We start from the raw sequence: 13,497 nt of genomic DNA, 5'->3' as shown, positions 1-13,497 counted from the left end.
TTTTTGACGTTGATGTCCTGGACACCTTTTCGTCTGGTTGAGTCTTAGCAGTGGACACAATACAAAATGGTCACTGATTCCCAAGCTTCAGTAGAGGAGCAGTGCACTTTCTAACTAGAAAGAAGGCAGGTGGAGTAAGAAAGAGGACACTTACTTTTAGGTTAAAACATTTAATAAACCAAGAAGAGAAAAGATAAGGAGATGAGAGGAGAGCAAGAAAGGAAGAGGAATAAACGTTGTGATACAAAGAGGCAGTAGACCTGATAACTTGTAGCTAAATGAGTCAAACCAGTACCTACACCAACACCATTAAACATAAGTGTCAGGGCTAGATTCCACCAGAGATTTGACTTAAGGTAAGACCTCATTACTTCAAAATAGCTACTCGGTGGAGTACTCTGGACATTCTGCTTCTCTTTGATCTGGGTCAGTGGCTTGGGAAGTTAAACACAGACATCTGGAGTAGCATACTTTGCTTACCAGAGGTGGTTGGGGGGTCTCTGTGACCCTTGCAGGTGTTAGTGAGAAGCAGAGCCAGCCATTGCTCTGACGCAGGTCCTGGAGGTCAGTGAACATACACTGTGGCTTAGCTTCGGCACATCCCAGAGGGAGGCTGCAGATGCAGGCCAAGGTTATGCTTTGTATGGCCAGAGGCTCTGGCTTCCTGAAAGGAAGGGACCTGTTGTTTTGTTTTTGCCTTTGTTTTTGTTTTACTCCACTGAGTTGCCACTGACTAGCAGGCTACTTTTTCCAGGCTGAGACGCTGCTGGAGGATTACATGGCCTTTTCTCTCTTCATCAGCACTTCTCAGTGAATCTACATATTTAACTTTGTCCCAAATATTGCCGGCACAAAGTGTGTGCTCAGTCAACCTTTATAGAATACATGGAGTCAACATATGGAATACATGAAGCTACTTTTTTAAATGTTTGTATCATATGTTTGCTGTGGAAAGTCTTAGGAAGCATAAACCAAGCAGACAAATTAAAACTATGTATTTATATGTCATCTTTCATACTTCATTATTGGTAACAGGTAAGTAGTTATTTTATACATCTAGATCCAAAATCATATTTTTATTTGCAATATTTAACATATAATCTTTTTGCTCATTCATACATATCATGTAAGACTTTTTCTTATTGAGTGTTGAATGTTGTATAAGCGATCTCTTTCTCTTTCTCTAGTATACATGAGTGTGAACATGATGTGCTCATTGCATGCAGATTACGAAGTCTGAGGGTGGTATGTGTCTTTCTCTTTTACTCTCCACTTTATTTTTTGAGACAGGGTTTGTCTTAGTCAGGGTTTCTACTCCTGCACAAACATCATGACCAAGAAGCAAATTGGGAAGGAAAGGGTTTATTCAGCTTACTTCCATCTTGCTGTTCATCACCAGAGGAAGTCAGGACTGGAACTCAAGCAGGTCAGGAAGCAGGAGCTGATGCAGAGGCCATGGAGAGATGTTCCTTACTGGCTTGCTTCCCCTGGCTTGCTCAGCCTGCTCTCTTATAGAACACAAGACTTCCAGCCCAGGGATGGCACCACCCACAAGGGGCCCTACCCCCTTGATCACTAATTGAGAAAATGCCCCACAGCTGGACCTCATGGGGGCACTTCCTCAACTGAAGCTCCCTTCTGTGATAACTCCAGCCTGTGTCAAGTTGACACACAAAATCAGCCAGTACAGGATTCCTTGCTGAACCTTTCTTTCTTGGCTAGAACTGTCAGTCCCATCTCAGTACTGGGTTATAGCCATCTGCTGCCACGTTCACCTTTTATGTACATGCTAGGAACCCGAGCTTAGGTTCTCATACGTGTTGTAGCAAGAATGGTACCCATTGAGCCATCTCTCTAGTTGTGTTTGTGGTATTTCCTTGCTACCAAATATTACACTTCATGAATAGGGTACTGCTCTTTTAAGTAATGATCTCCAGTTTTTGGAGGGACAAGCTCTTACCAAGAGCATTGCTGTTCTAAATACTGTTGGAATGAATTTCCTCTTGTGATGTTTTCATTCACAACTATGATTATTTCTATAGGATAGATTCCTCCAGTAGAATTACGATTGACAATATGCAAACTGCCAATTTTTTTTCTTGACACCTGCTGTCAAGTTGCCTTTTGCATAGGTGCATTGCTCGTTTATCTATAGCATCACTCTTTCATCTGTGCTGGCTGTTATAATTTTGCTGAGGTTTGCCAGTTTGATTGGTGGAAATGCTCTGCCATGGTTGAAATTGCACTGAGATGAATGGTATTGAGCTGGGATCTTCCTACACATCCTGACTAGTGGCTACTTGGCTTTTTCTTTTTCCTCAATTACTTATGCTTGGATCCTGGCTGTGCTCTGGACAATAGCTGTTTGTTGACTGTTCGGGCTCCCCTATTTTCTTAGAAAGGCACTAGGGAGGAACAGGGCTTTTCAGATGCATTCAAACAGGATTTTAAAAATAAGGAAACATAGATGACCACAGTGAGAAAGTACTGAGGGTAATTAGTGTAGACAATGGTGTTTAAGAACTGGAAAAGTGCAAAGGAATGGGCGAATTACTTTCTAAAATCTCACTGTGTCTTAGGAAGTCTACTGGTGGTGTGAGAATCCTACACTGCTTATGTTCCTCATCACTATGACCAGGATAGCGGAGAGCAAATCAAAGGGAGGAATCACTTATCTTGCTTGGCTCACAGTTTCAGAGATGTTAGAGCAGTTCTCATAATTAAGGGAAGGAAAAGGCGAGAGGCAAATACACCCCAAAGACCCTTGCTCAGTAGATCCCACCTCCTGCCTTTCCCACTTCTCAGGCTCATCTTCATATTCTGAGCCCATCAAAGGATTCATTCCTGCCTTAGGTCATCAGCCTCATGAAAGAATCCTTGCTAGAAACTCCCATGCAGACACATCAAAGCTGTGCTTTCCTATCTCCTAGACATTCTCTAATCCAATCAATTTGACTATCAAGGTTAACCAGCTCAAAGAGCTAAGAAAAATGTCCTGTCAGTTCTGCTCTCCACCATCTCAGGACTTGCTCTGATATGATAATAGTAGGATTTGGGATGGGTATCCCCACCAGTGAACTGCCGCATTTTATCTTACTAATACCAAACTATGGCTTTCCTAACTATGTTCCCTAGTTTAGCTTGAAAAATATAACAGCAGAAAATGACCAGAGGGGCACTTGGTGACATCTTAGAATCCTGAGCAAGACTGCCCCTTAAGCCTGTTCTTAAGATAGCTCTTCCTCATCTTCCTGAATAATTTACAAAACCTATGGGGCAAAGGCCTTGAATGAATGCACTTCCTTCTCTGCACACTCAAGAACTCCCAAGGCCAGGCGGGGAAGCCAGTGTCTCTCGAATGTCTGATGCTGGTGTCAAGGAGTCTACCATCGATTTTCTTTAGAACAAATCTCTCTGCAAATGCCGCAGACCTCCATTAGCCAGCACTGTGGAGACCTGGTCAGGACCAGACAGGTTGAGAGGTGAGTGCCGTGGGTTGACTTCACTCCTGATCTAGACCATGGCTTCTCTCCTTGTTCACGTGGGAGCATCAGGGAGACTCCAGGCACTGCACATCCAAGGTAGCATGGTGACCTGGAGCAGTTCAGAGTCTTAGTTATTACAGCTATAATTAGAGCTATCCACATTAAATAGGCTTATGGGAACACAGGAAATGGAACAGGACCAAAGCCTCTTTGTTGGATTGATTGCTACTCAACAGAAATGATGTCAGCAGGCATTCCCTAACAACTCTCAATACTTGTTCATTGCTTTGAGTCTGTGGCCACACTTTTTTCAAGCATGCTAAGCAGAGTGCTTACGGAATGGGGAAACCTCTGGAAGTCTCCCAGCCTTCCTGCTTCTACTGAACTGAGCTCAGATCCCCTCCCTGTCTGTTTGCTTGTGGGTTGGACTACAGTGTGTAGAGCTGCTGAGCAAGAAATCCAACCTTTTAGCACTGGGACACTATTTTCTCACATTCTTTGGCTTCCTTTCTATTCCTTCCAGTTGTATGGCTCTCTTGAAGTTAGTTGCCACAGCACTGATTGGAAGAAACAGGGCAGATGTGAAGAGCCTCTCATTTCTTTCTAAGTTCAACCTCTAACTGTATGGTATGAGTAGCCTTGAGTCGTCATGGGAAAGGACATGTTCAGACATCAGAAGTGGGAGACACACTGAATTCTATTGTGTGCTACAAAGCTTGCTCTGTATTGTTAATAGACTTCCTTGACTGTAGAAAAGTATATCCAACATACTTTATTCCACAGTTATCTCAGTGATATCCTGGGCACTGGCTTTCTGCTGCTATGATTAAATATATGGAATAAACAACTTAAAAGGAGGGCAAATTTATTTGGACTCATGGCTTCTAAAGAGGTTGACTTCCTGTGTTACATTTGGACCTGTTGTGAAGGACAGCATTGTAGCAGACCACTCACAGTAAAGAAAGCTGTTCACTTTAAAGTAGCCAGAAAGAAAATAGAGAAACAAGGGGGTTGGAGTCTCCATATCAATTTTTAAAAAATTGTTATTTTTTGAGATTATTATATAATTGCATCATTTCCCCTTCTCTTTCCTAACTGCAAACTCCTTCATATACACCTCTAGGATCTCTTCCATCTCAGTAATCCCACTACCTCCCACTAGGCCCAGTCTGGAAGAGGGAGCAGCTCCCAATAGTGCCATCATCGGGACAGTGTATGATCCCTGTCCCACTGAGGCACACACATTTATGCTAACATTTAAGAGAGTGAACCATAACACTGGTACTCATGTGATAGAGAATACCATCCCCAATTTACATATATAATAACAGGTTTGTAGGGGGTCTAAAGTCATATAAGCTAGCAGCTGGCCAAGCTAGAATTTAAACACCAGTTTTTATTTTAGAGCAAATCTTGTTTTCTTTCCAAGATATTACAGTTGCTTTACTGTCCTGAGGACCAGATAATTATAATATATATGGAACATAAAAGAGAGAAATCTAAACAATATTTGGTAGTGTTATTGTTGCTTCTATATTTTAGTCATTTGTCTGTTATGAAATAAAAGACTTTGGAAGGAAGTTACACAATTGGAGGATAAGAGCTGGCATGATGATCCCTTATCATTTTAGGAAAGCAGGTCCAAGCATTCCAATCTCCCTTCAGCAGGTCTGTTTATCAAGGCGATGTCTAAATACAGTGCCCATGGATCCTACAGCTCTGGACTTTGGGGGCAGTGTGCTGCAGATGGAGCTGGACTGTCAATCATTATAAATGGTGTTCTCACACATCTCAAAACTAGTGCCCTCTTAGACCCTAGATTCTAGTTGTTACCTGTGATTTATTTTATTGTCATCCATCTCTCAGAGCAAGAAAAATATAAATAAAGTTAAGAAACACAAAAGCATTTATATTGCTAGCAGTCTTACATGCCCAGTCTTTTTTCTTTCTTTTTTCCTACTTTCCTTCTTTTTTTCTTCCATTTCTTTCTTCCTTTTCTCTCTGTCTTTCTTCTCTTTCTTTCTTTCTCTCTCTCTCACTCTTTCTTTCTTTCTTTCTTCTTTCTTTTACCTTTGAGGGAGGTTTTTACCCAGAAACCACTGTTTTTTAAGTGCCCTGCCTACCACCCTGGAATTGGTATGAGAAAGATTAATTTTACATCTTATCCTAGTTTCCTGGTTTCAAATTGTATGATGGACAGTTATAATCTTGACATGGGTATTTGAATGATCATAGATGTTTTCTAATCTCTCTAGAGATTGATGGATTGATAAGTATTGTTACATATATATGTGTATATATGAGAGTGTTTATACTATGGATATATATTAATATTAATAGAGAAGCTTCTCCTCATGCAGAATGCTTAAAAATACTACAGATTTTGCTCTAGGAATGGAAGCAAAAGAAGCCGCAGGCTTCATGCTTGATTGCTTTTCTGATTGGTGCCATAAAAAAAATGCATTAGAGAGAGAATGTTTGATTTAAGGAGCGCCTCGATGCCGACACCACCTCTGTTTGTTTTCCTTCCTTTAGCAGAAACCTTGTAAAATTTTTATGAAGCATTAATGGATCTGAGATTTTCTCAAGCAAATTTTATGAGGTGAGCTTAATCCCACACATCCGACCCAATTTAGCAGTCTTTAGAGACAGGGAACTTAAAAGCTCTTGGAGGTACCCTAGGCACCTCAGTGCCATAAGGGGAGTGGCATGTGGGGGGCAAAGTTGGGGGCTTCTCTCATCATGGTGCTTTGGGATGAACTTCAGGTTCTTATGGGTAGCGAGGGGAGAGAGTGCAGGGCTGTAGCCACAAAGAATGCCACGCAGGTAAGCCAGAATCACACGTATTAAATATGAGCTAATAATTTAGCACTGACTGCTACAACTTTCCCCAAAGAACTCTAATCTTCTATGAGAAAATCATTTAGGAAAAACAAAAATTTATTGTATCAGCAGCTCCCATGATGTCAGCCTGTAATCAATGACTTTAATCTGAGGGAAACACAAGCCCACACTCCTCTCTTTGCTCCTCTCAATTTATTTCCTGTATCAAAAAGAAAAGAACTCTGGAGGAGATAAATTAAATGCTGGTGTGTGCTGGAGATTTCAGTTGTACTTTCTGATATAAAGTTCACTTTCTGCAAACCAGACAGCTCACTATGTTGCTACAAGCCAATGGCAGGAGGACTTTTACAGGGTCAACTTACTTGTAGGGGCTAAGTTTTGGCCCATGGACAGTGTGGGCATTCTTTGAGATTTATGACCAGCATACCAGCAGAAATAATATCTTTTGGAAAGAAAACTGAAGATGTTTGCAGACTAAAACACCAGTGACTGATTCATGAGCCATGAAAGGTCACAGAAGGTATGTTCTTTACCAGCTGTCAAGCGGATTTGTGTATTTATAGTGAAATACTCGACATAACTGGCCTCTATGAAGTAAGGGTTTATTTAGGCTCATGGTTTTAGGTCACAGTTATGCGGTCTGTTGGTCTCATTGCTCTGGGCCTGTGGTGAAGTGACATACCATGATATGAGTGCCCGATGCTGTAAAAACTGCTTGTTTCATGGCCAAGGAAGAAAAGAAAGGAAAGGGCAGGAGATCCACAATTTCCTTTGATGGCCAGCCTCCATGTCTTAAAGGCATCTCCCCAGGTTTCTGCTGCCTCTGCAAAATGCTACAACACAGAGCAAGCTTTTAGCACACAGGCATTTAGAAGACATAGAATAGGCCATCAAGGCAGCTTCAGCCATTGAAGAGATGCTTGAAAAAGACATGAGAATCCGAGGTCATAGTGAGAGGACATCTAGTAACAGTAGGTACAAGTTTGTGCACAAAATCTCAAGTACATGACATCTATGGCCCAAGTTCATGCTGCATGATCCACTGATTTGTGAAACTCCCAACTAAACCCATATTTAGCAGATTTACATAGGAGGCCAGCAAAGCTGTTCAACATGTTATCTGGTAATGGGGCACTTTGTCTTCGTCACATTGGATATAAAAATTAATTCTGTGCCAAGTAGATATCCAGACCTCTCTGTCTTGGAATTATTTGAAAAAGGAAATGTCTTTGGATAGATCATAGGTACTCTTGTTTGCAAGAGGTGCCAAATACAAGAGACCCACAAAGAATTCTTGCTTCTGGTCCATACTTACTGATAGTTTCCTGCTGGTACATTTTCTTTTTTCGTTAGCTAATCTGGTTAATCTGGCAAGATGGTACCATGTTTATTGGATTTATCTAAGATAGCATTTTATTAAGGTCACTATTAACAGAGCTCCATGTTGCAGTGTTGGAGCCTTTTCTGGGTTAACTTCAGAATTGCCCCCCTGGAATACCATACCAGACTAGACGAACAACAACAAAGATGATTCAGGGCTACTGAGAGAGAACATATCCTCACTTTTCTATACTGACCTTTCTAATTGCTCAAGACATTAAGTTTCTGTGGGTACCACAGAAGAGACTAATCGAAACAAACATGATCTAGGTTTATAAAACAGCAGTCCACAGCAGTTCAGTCTTCTGTCCTGGTCAGTGCGTTAAGGCTGATGCTATCTACATCCAGAATAAAGGGAAGATTTCACAAGTACTTTAGACATTTTTGAGCACCTTACATGAGCAATGAGATTGCTCACCAGGTAAAGACAGTTGCCATAACAGCCTGAATCTGATTCCCAGATCCTGTTGTTGAAGCAGAGAACCAATTTCCAAATGCTAACATTTCACATTTACATATGTACCATAGCATGTGCACACATATCATACATACACTAATTACATATATGTATGTACATGTATACACACACATATATGTATATATATATATATATATACATACACATAAACATAAGTCATAAAATGCTCAGAAGAATAGCAAGCTTTTTGCCTGATCTCCATTTAAGAATTGTGACCTCAAGGTTAACTATAGTATTCCTGGGTGGGAAAATGTCCATCATAATTGGATCCCCAAGTAATACCTCCATCAATTTTGCTATCTCAGGTTAACCACTTCTTCAGTGAGCTCCTGGGTAGCTGTTCCTATGGCAGTTGGTATGGCCAAGTGTAAGTTTACCTCTAAACTCTGTTGGTAGAGACTGACTGGCTGTATTCAGAGGATTTTGCATTCATGTTCAACCAACCAAAGATCAAAAATACTTAATAAACAATTTGAACATGTACCGAGTTTTTCTTTCTCATTATTATCTAAACATGACAGTGTAATTATTCAACACTTAGAGTAGGCATTAAAAATTATAAAGAATTGTTTTGAACGATAGGAGAGATCTGTTAGGGTTGTATACAGCTAGCACGTTATTCAGTATAAGAGTTAAACATGAACAATTTAGTTATTCGTGGGGGTCCTGGAAGCCATGATTTGAAGACACTGAGTGACAAATGTATATCCAGGTCTCTATTTAAGTGATACATGCCTGTCCTTTGAATTGATGATCATGAGACGGGCAAGTGGGGAGTCAGGATATCATTCAGTTAGAATAAAGATAACTGTAAGCATTTGGGATAGCTTTTTCAAAGCAGAGGTCTCTGGGGTTGGCTCTAAAACACAAGCTTAGTCATGTGCCTCCCTCCATGTGCCTCATGTGTGTGATTTGCTCCTGTCCAGGTGCCTGAGGTTTGACTTTCTTCTGCAAAATGGATGGGTCACATCTGGCACTTCTAATTTTACCCTTCCCAATCATCCTTCACTTGTTCTTAGATATTTCTTCCGAATGACTCAGCTGAAGCAGGGTCAAGGGTGTCTTTTACAGAAACTCCAGCATTGCAATTTCTTCTCACTTTGGCTTGTTTGAGTCACTCTTGTGGGATTTGGACAATAATGTGCTACACAAAGTAGCCATTTTCTTTTAACCTAGGGCATGCCAATTTGCCAGGAGACTCAACGTGACCCAACAATTAACTGTGAGTGCTGTAGGTGGTTTTAGATCCAGGCTGTTTGCTGTGTGGATCTACTTGGCTGATCTGAGGTTACTTCAGGAGAAAAGGGGGTGTTATGCATAGGACTAGTCAGGAAGAAATTCTGAGCCTCAGAGAGAACTGTTTCACACAAAAATACATGTGTGCATGCCACAGGCATGTGTTAGACAAGAGATAATCCCTTTCAGAGAATAGTCTCATTCATGGACCAATGTATCTCAGTTACATTCTTGAGCTTGCAAGGTAAAAGACCTACAGCCAGAACCCCTTTGTGGAGGGTGTCTGTCCAGGTGTGCATACCCATGTATACACTTGTCATAGGAAAAGGCAAACTTTCTGTGCCCTTTCCTGTCACTCTCAACCTTAGATTTCTACACAGATTCTGCCAGTGAACCTTCCGCTTGCCAATTTGTCTAGACCAACTGGCTAATGAGCTTCAGGAATTCATCTCTGTCTATCTTCCCAGCACGGGGTTACAAGTGTGTGCCACTATGCCCAGCTTTTACATGGGTACTGGGGATTTACCTCAGGGCCTCATCCCTCAAGCACTGTACCCACAGAGCCATCTCCTCATCCTCTAAAGGCTTTCTGATTCAGTTTTTCTAAGGCAGTTCTAAGGTACGGTGAGGGCAAATGGGTCCGAACAAACAGCTTAACTGTTAGTCCTTTGTTAAGGAATGCCTGTGATGAAAGCCATAACAGAGCAGGACTAGAAACATTTGGGGAAACCCAACACTGGCTAAGACTGATTCCAAGAGAGACATAGTATGGCTTCCATAAGGGCCCCTTAAATGTCCACCCCACAAAATGTCCACAGTAGGGATTCAACTTTAATAATCCTAGCCAGGTTGGGTGTCAGATGGAGCTTATTTATTCTTCATCATTGGCAGGGGCAGTGCTGCTTTTTGGTATGCCTTCCCACCTTGATACAAAGAGTCAACTTGTTGGCTGGAGTCTCTATGTCTGAAATAAGATAGCCCTATGCTGTTAGGAGGGTATTTCATATGTGTTGCCACAATGAGTGCTGACATCAGTGGTAAGAGGAGAATGGGGTTGGAGTAGAAGTAGGGGGTGCTGCTGAGACAGTAGCTTTGTTTGGTGCAATACATTTGATTATACACTTTACTCCGATTCATAGCGAACATCTTCCTTCCTTCTTCCTCCTTTCTTTTCCTTTTTTTGAATGTAAAGCCAACATGACAGTAAGCTAGAGAGACTGTGTTCTGAATAGATGGTTTCCATGACAAAAAAGAATGGTAGATTCTTCCATTTGGGTATCATTGGATTCTACTCTAGTAATAGGAATATCAGGAATATTAATATCAGCAATAGGAATTATCAGGAATAATAGGAATGTCAGGAATGTCAGGCCAGAGAATCACAAAACTTCTCAAAACTTGGTGTTGGTTTTCCACAATTATGCACAGTCAAGGTAATAGCCCTTATCAAGAGAGATGTACATTGTCACCATGCCTGGTAGACAAAATCTACAACCCTGCCATGCGTCTGAGTGGAGGCTGCTGCTGTTTGCCAAATGTGTCAGTCAAGAACACCATCACTCCTAGAGATGTTTATCTCAGATAGGTCATTAAGGTTTTGGGTCTTCGATGTAGAGACCATGCCACAGGTTGCTTCAGTACATGTAATGCAACTTAATGGGAGCTGATTGAAAGTTAACTGGCAAGTGACTGCAGTAGTTTCATTATACAATGTCCACTAAGGGACTAACTCTCATTTGTGCTGACAGACTAGAGATGTAGTTTTCCATTGACTTCTGAGGAAATTTGAGATAGTACAGATATAAGCACAATCCTAAGAAACTTTACAAGCACAATCCTAAGAAACTTTACAAGTAGTCAATCAGATGATAGCTTAGGACCCAGACACCACTGCTGGTAGATGTGATAATAACTGTATCCAGAACCATCGAAATGAAGGGGTCTAGCTCTGTTCAGTAGAGGAGAATTTTAGACATCAGAGAGTATAGTTCCAACTCTTACGTTCCTGGTGACACAAGACATTTTGTCCCAACATATTTCTATTCCTGCAGCTATCTCTAAACAAGAGCAGTCCCTTTTCCACTTACAGACACACAGCACTTCAATTCCTATTATTGTTGTAGAAACAATAACAACACTATATTGACTTGGGTTAATGGGTCTAAGCCATGGGCTGTATCCCCATTACAGGTGAATCTTCTCATTCCTCCACAGTGAGAAAAGGAACTGTAGTTACTTGTGAGCTTGTGTCATAGCAATTTGAGCCATTTCCTTCCTTCAGCCTCTCTAGTTTGCACATATGATTGCGTGCCTTTTACTTCTTGGTACCAAGCATTTAACCACATGCTTATCCCAGTCATCTTTCTCCTTAAAGGAATGGAGATCAAAGCTGAAGACATGGTGTCTTAGTTAGGGCTTTATTGCTATAAACAGACACCATGACCAATGCAGCTCTTATAAGGACAACATTTAATTGGGGCTGGCTTACAGGTTCAGAGGTTCAGTCCATTAGCATCAAGGCAGGAAGTATGGCAGCATCCAGGCAGGCATGGTGCAGCAGGAGCAGAGAGTTCTGCATCTTCATCCAAAGTCACACAGGAAAAGACAGGCTTCCAGGCAAGTAAGAAGAGGATCTTAAACCTCTGAACCACAGTGACACACTTCGTCCAACAAGGCCACACCTCCTACTAGTGCCATTCCCTGGGCCAAGCATAGTAAAACCACTATAGGTGGGTGAGACTTGGAAGTATGAAGGTAGAGAGTAGCCACCAAGCAAATGAGCAAGGCATACTCAAGCACCTTTCTACTTACTATGCATTGCATATGCCTATCTTCCTAACATGTACGTTTTGAAACTCCAGTCTCCAAAGGAATAGTATTTGGTTGTAGGCCCTTTAAGAGTTAAGTGGTTCGCAAGGACAGAACCTGCATAGCATGATTATTGTCTTTATCACAAGACTTCCAAGAATGCTTCCCCTATCTCTGTGTCCTGTGAATGAGGACACAGCCAGAAGCCAGATCCTCGATCTACAGGCTCCTTGTTCTTGGCCCTACTATCCTCTAGAACAGTTGCCTATGCCACTGTGCCCAGGTCCTGTGTTATAATGAAAACCTAACAGACTAAGACACTGATGTTTCAACTACTCTGAGCTATATACACTTATGACTTTGCATTTATTTCACTCCTGGGGATTCTGGGCTTGTCACCTATAGCCACCTATTGTCACCCAGATTTGCCTGCTTGGTGCTCTAATACCTTAACGATAGTTTTCCTTCCACTCTGAGCCATATTGTCTGCCAGAGCCTTGCCCAGAACTACCTCTCATGGTAAGTCTCCAAACTTTAATAAGACTGCAAAGATCCTTACTTAAAGCATATACTCACAACTTGAGAATAACATTTGTTCTGGGGTCTCACAGATTAATTTTCTGTCTCCACAACAGACTGTGAAAATTACTTACTCCTTTTATCTTCCAGAAAGCTGTATCAATATCTAATTCTCATCACCAACCAGAACTGTCAGGAACCATGGAAGGTGTGAGAATTCTCCTTAGTTTTGAACTAATGAATAACCTGCCACTTTTTAAGGCGATGCTGGCAAAAGATACAGGACTCTTATGTCCCTGTGTTCCAGACAAAGGATACTGTTACTATGGCTTACATAGTAGCTTCACATTAGCTTTCTGATGGTCCTGCACCCACAGGTGTGCCACAGAACCACTGAAGCAAAGATTTGGATTTGCTTTATACAAGAGTAAGAAGTCTAGGGAGCCTGAAACTTGTCTTTCCATTAATTAATTTATTTATTCACTTAACATCCCCCTTTCTACCCCTCCCTCTCCCTCTCTTCATATAGTCCATCCCCTCAGACCCCCCTCTCCTTCTTCTCTGAGAGGATGGAGGCCCTCCCTGAGTATCGCCCCACCCACTGACATCAAGTCTCTGCAGGGACAGGTATATTCTCTCCCACTGAGACAAGCCAAGGCAGCCCAGTTAGGGCAACGTATTCCATAGACAGTCAACAACTTTCAGAATAGCCCATGAGAGCCTGAAACTTTTACTACTACTACTACT

General features: G+C 41.6%; 1 protein-coding gene across 10 annotated transcripts in view; it reads left to right on the top strand.

The window, feature by feature from the left end:
• Positions 1 to 13,497, top strand: part of Ntm (neurotrimin) — a 958,983-nt gene that overhangs the window by 595,685 nt on the left and 349,801 nt on the right. Inside the window, exon 1 of one of the 10 annotated variants that reach the window (XM_031343906.1) lies at positions 6,038 to 6,087. The exons of the other annotated variants lie outside the window; for them this stretch is intronic. Coding sequence (XP_031199766.1) covers positions 6,053 to 6,087 — 35 coding nt within the window. The 5' untranslated portion in view covers positions 6,038 to 6,052. Of the gene's footprint in view, positions 1 to 6,037; positions 6,088 to 13,497 lie in introns of those variants that run through there. 10 annotated transcript variants of the gene reach the window in all.

The sequence above is a fragment of the Mastomys coucha genome, unplaced genomic scaffold, assembly GCF_008632895.1.
Source record: "Mastomys coucha isolate ucsf_1 unplaced genomic scaffold, UCSF_Mcou_1 pScaffold23, whole genome shotgun sequence".
NCBI classification, from domain to species: Eukaryota; Metazoa; Chordata; class Mammalia; order Rodentia; family Muridae; genus Mastomys; species Mastomys coucha.
The sequence above is the reverse complement of the archived record's forward strand: the minus strand, read 5'-3'. Positions and strand labels throughout refer to the sequence as shown.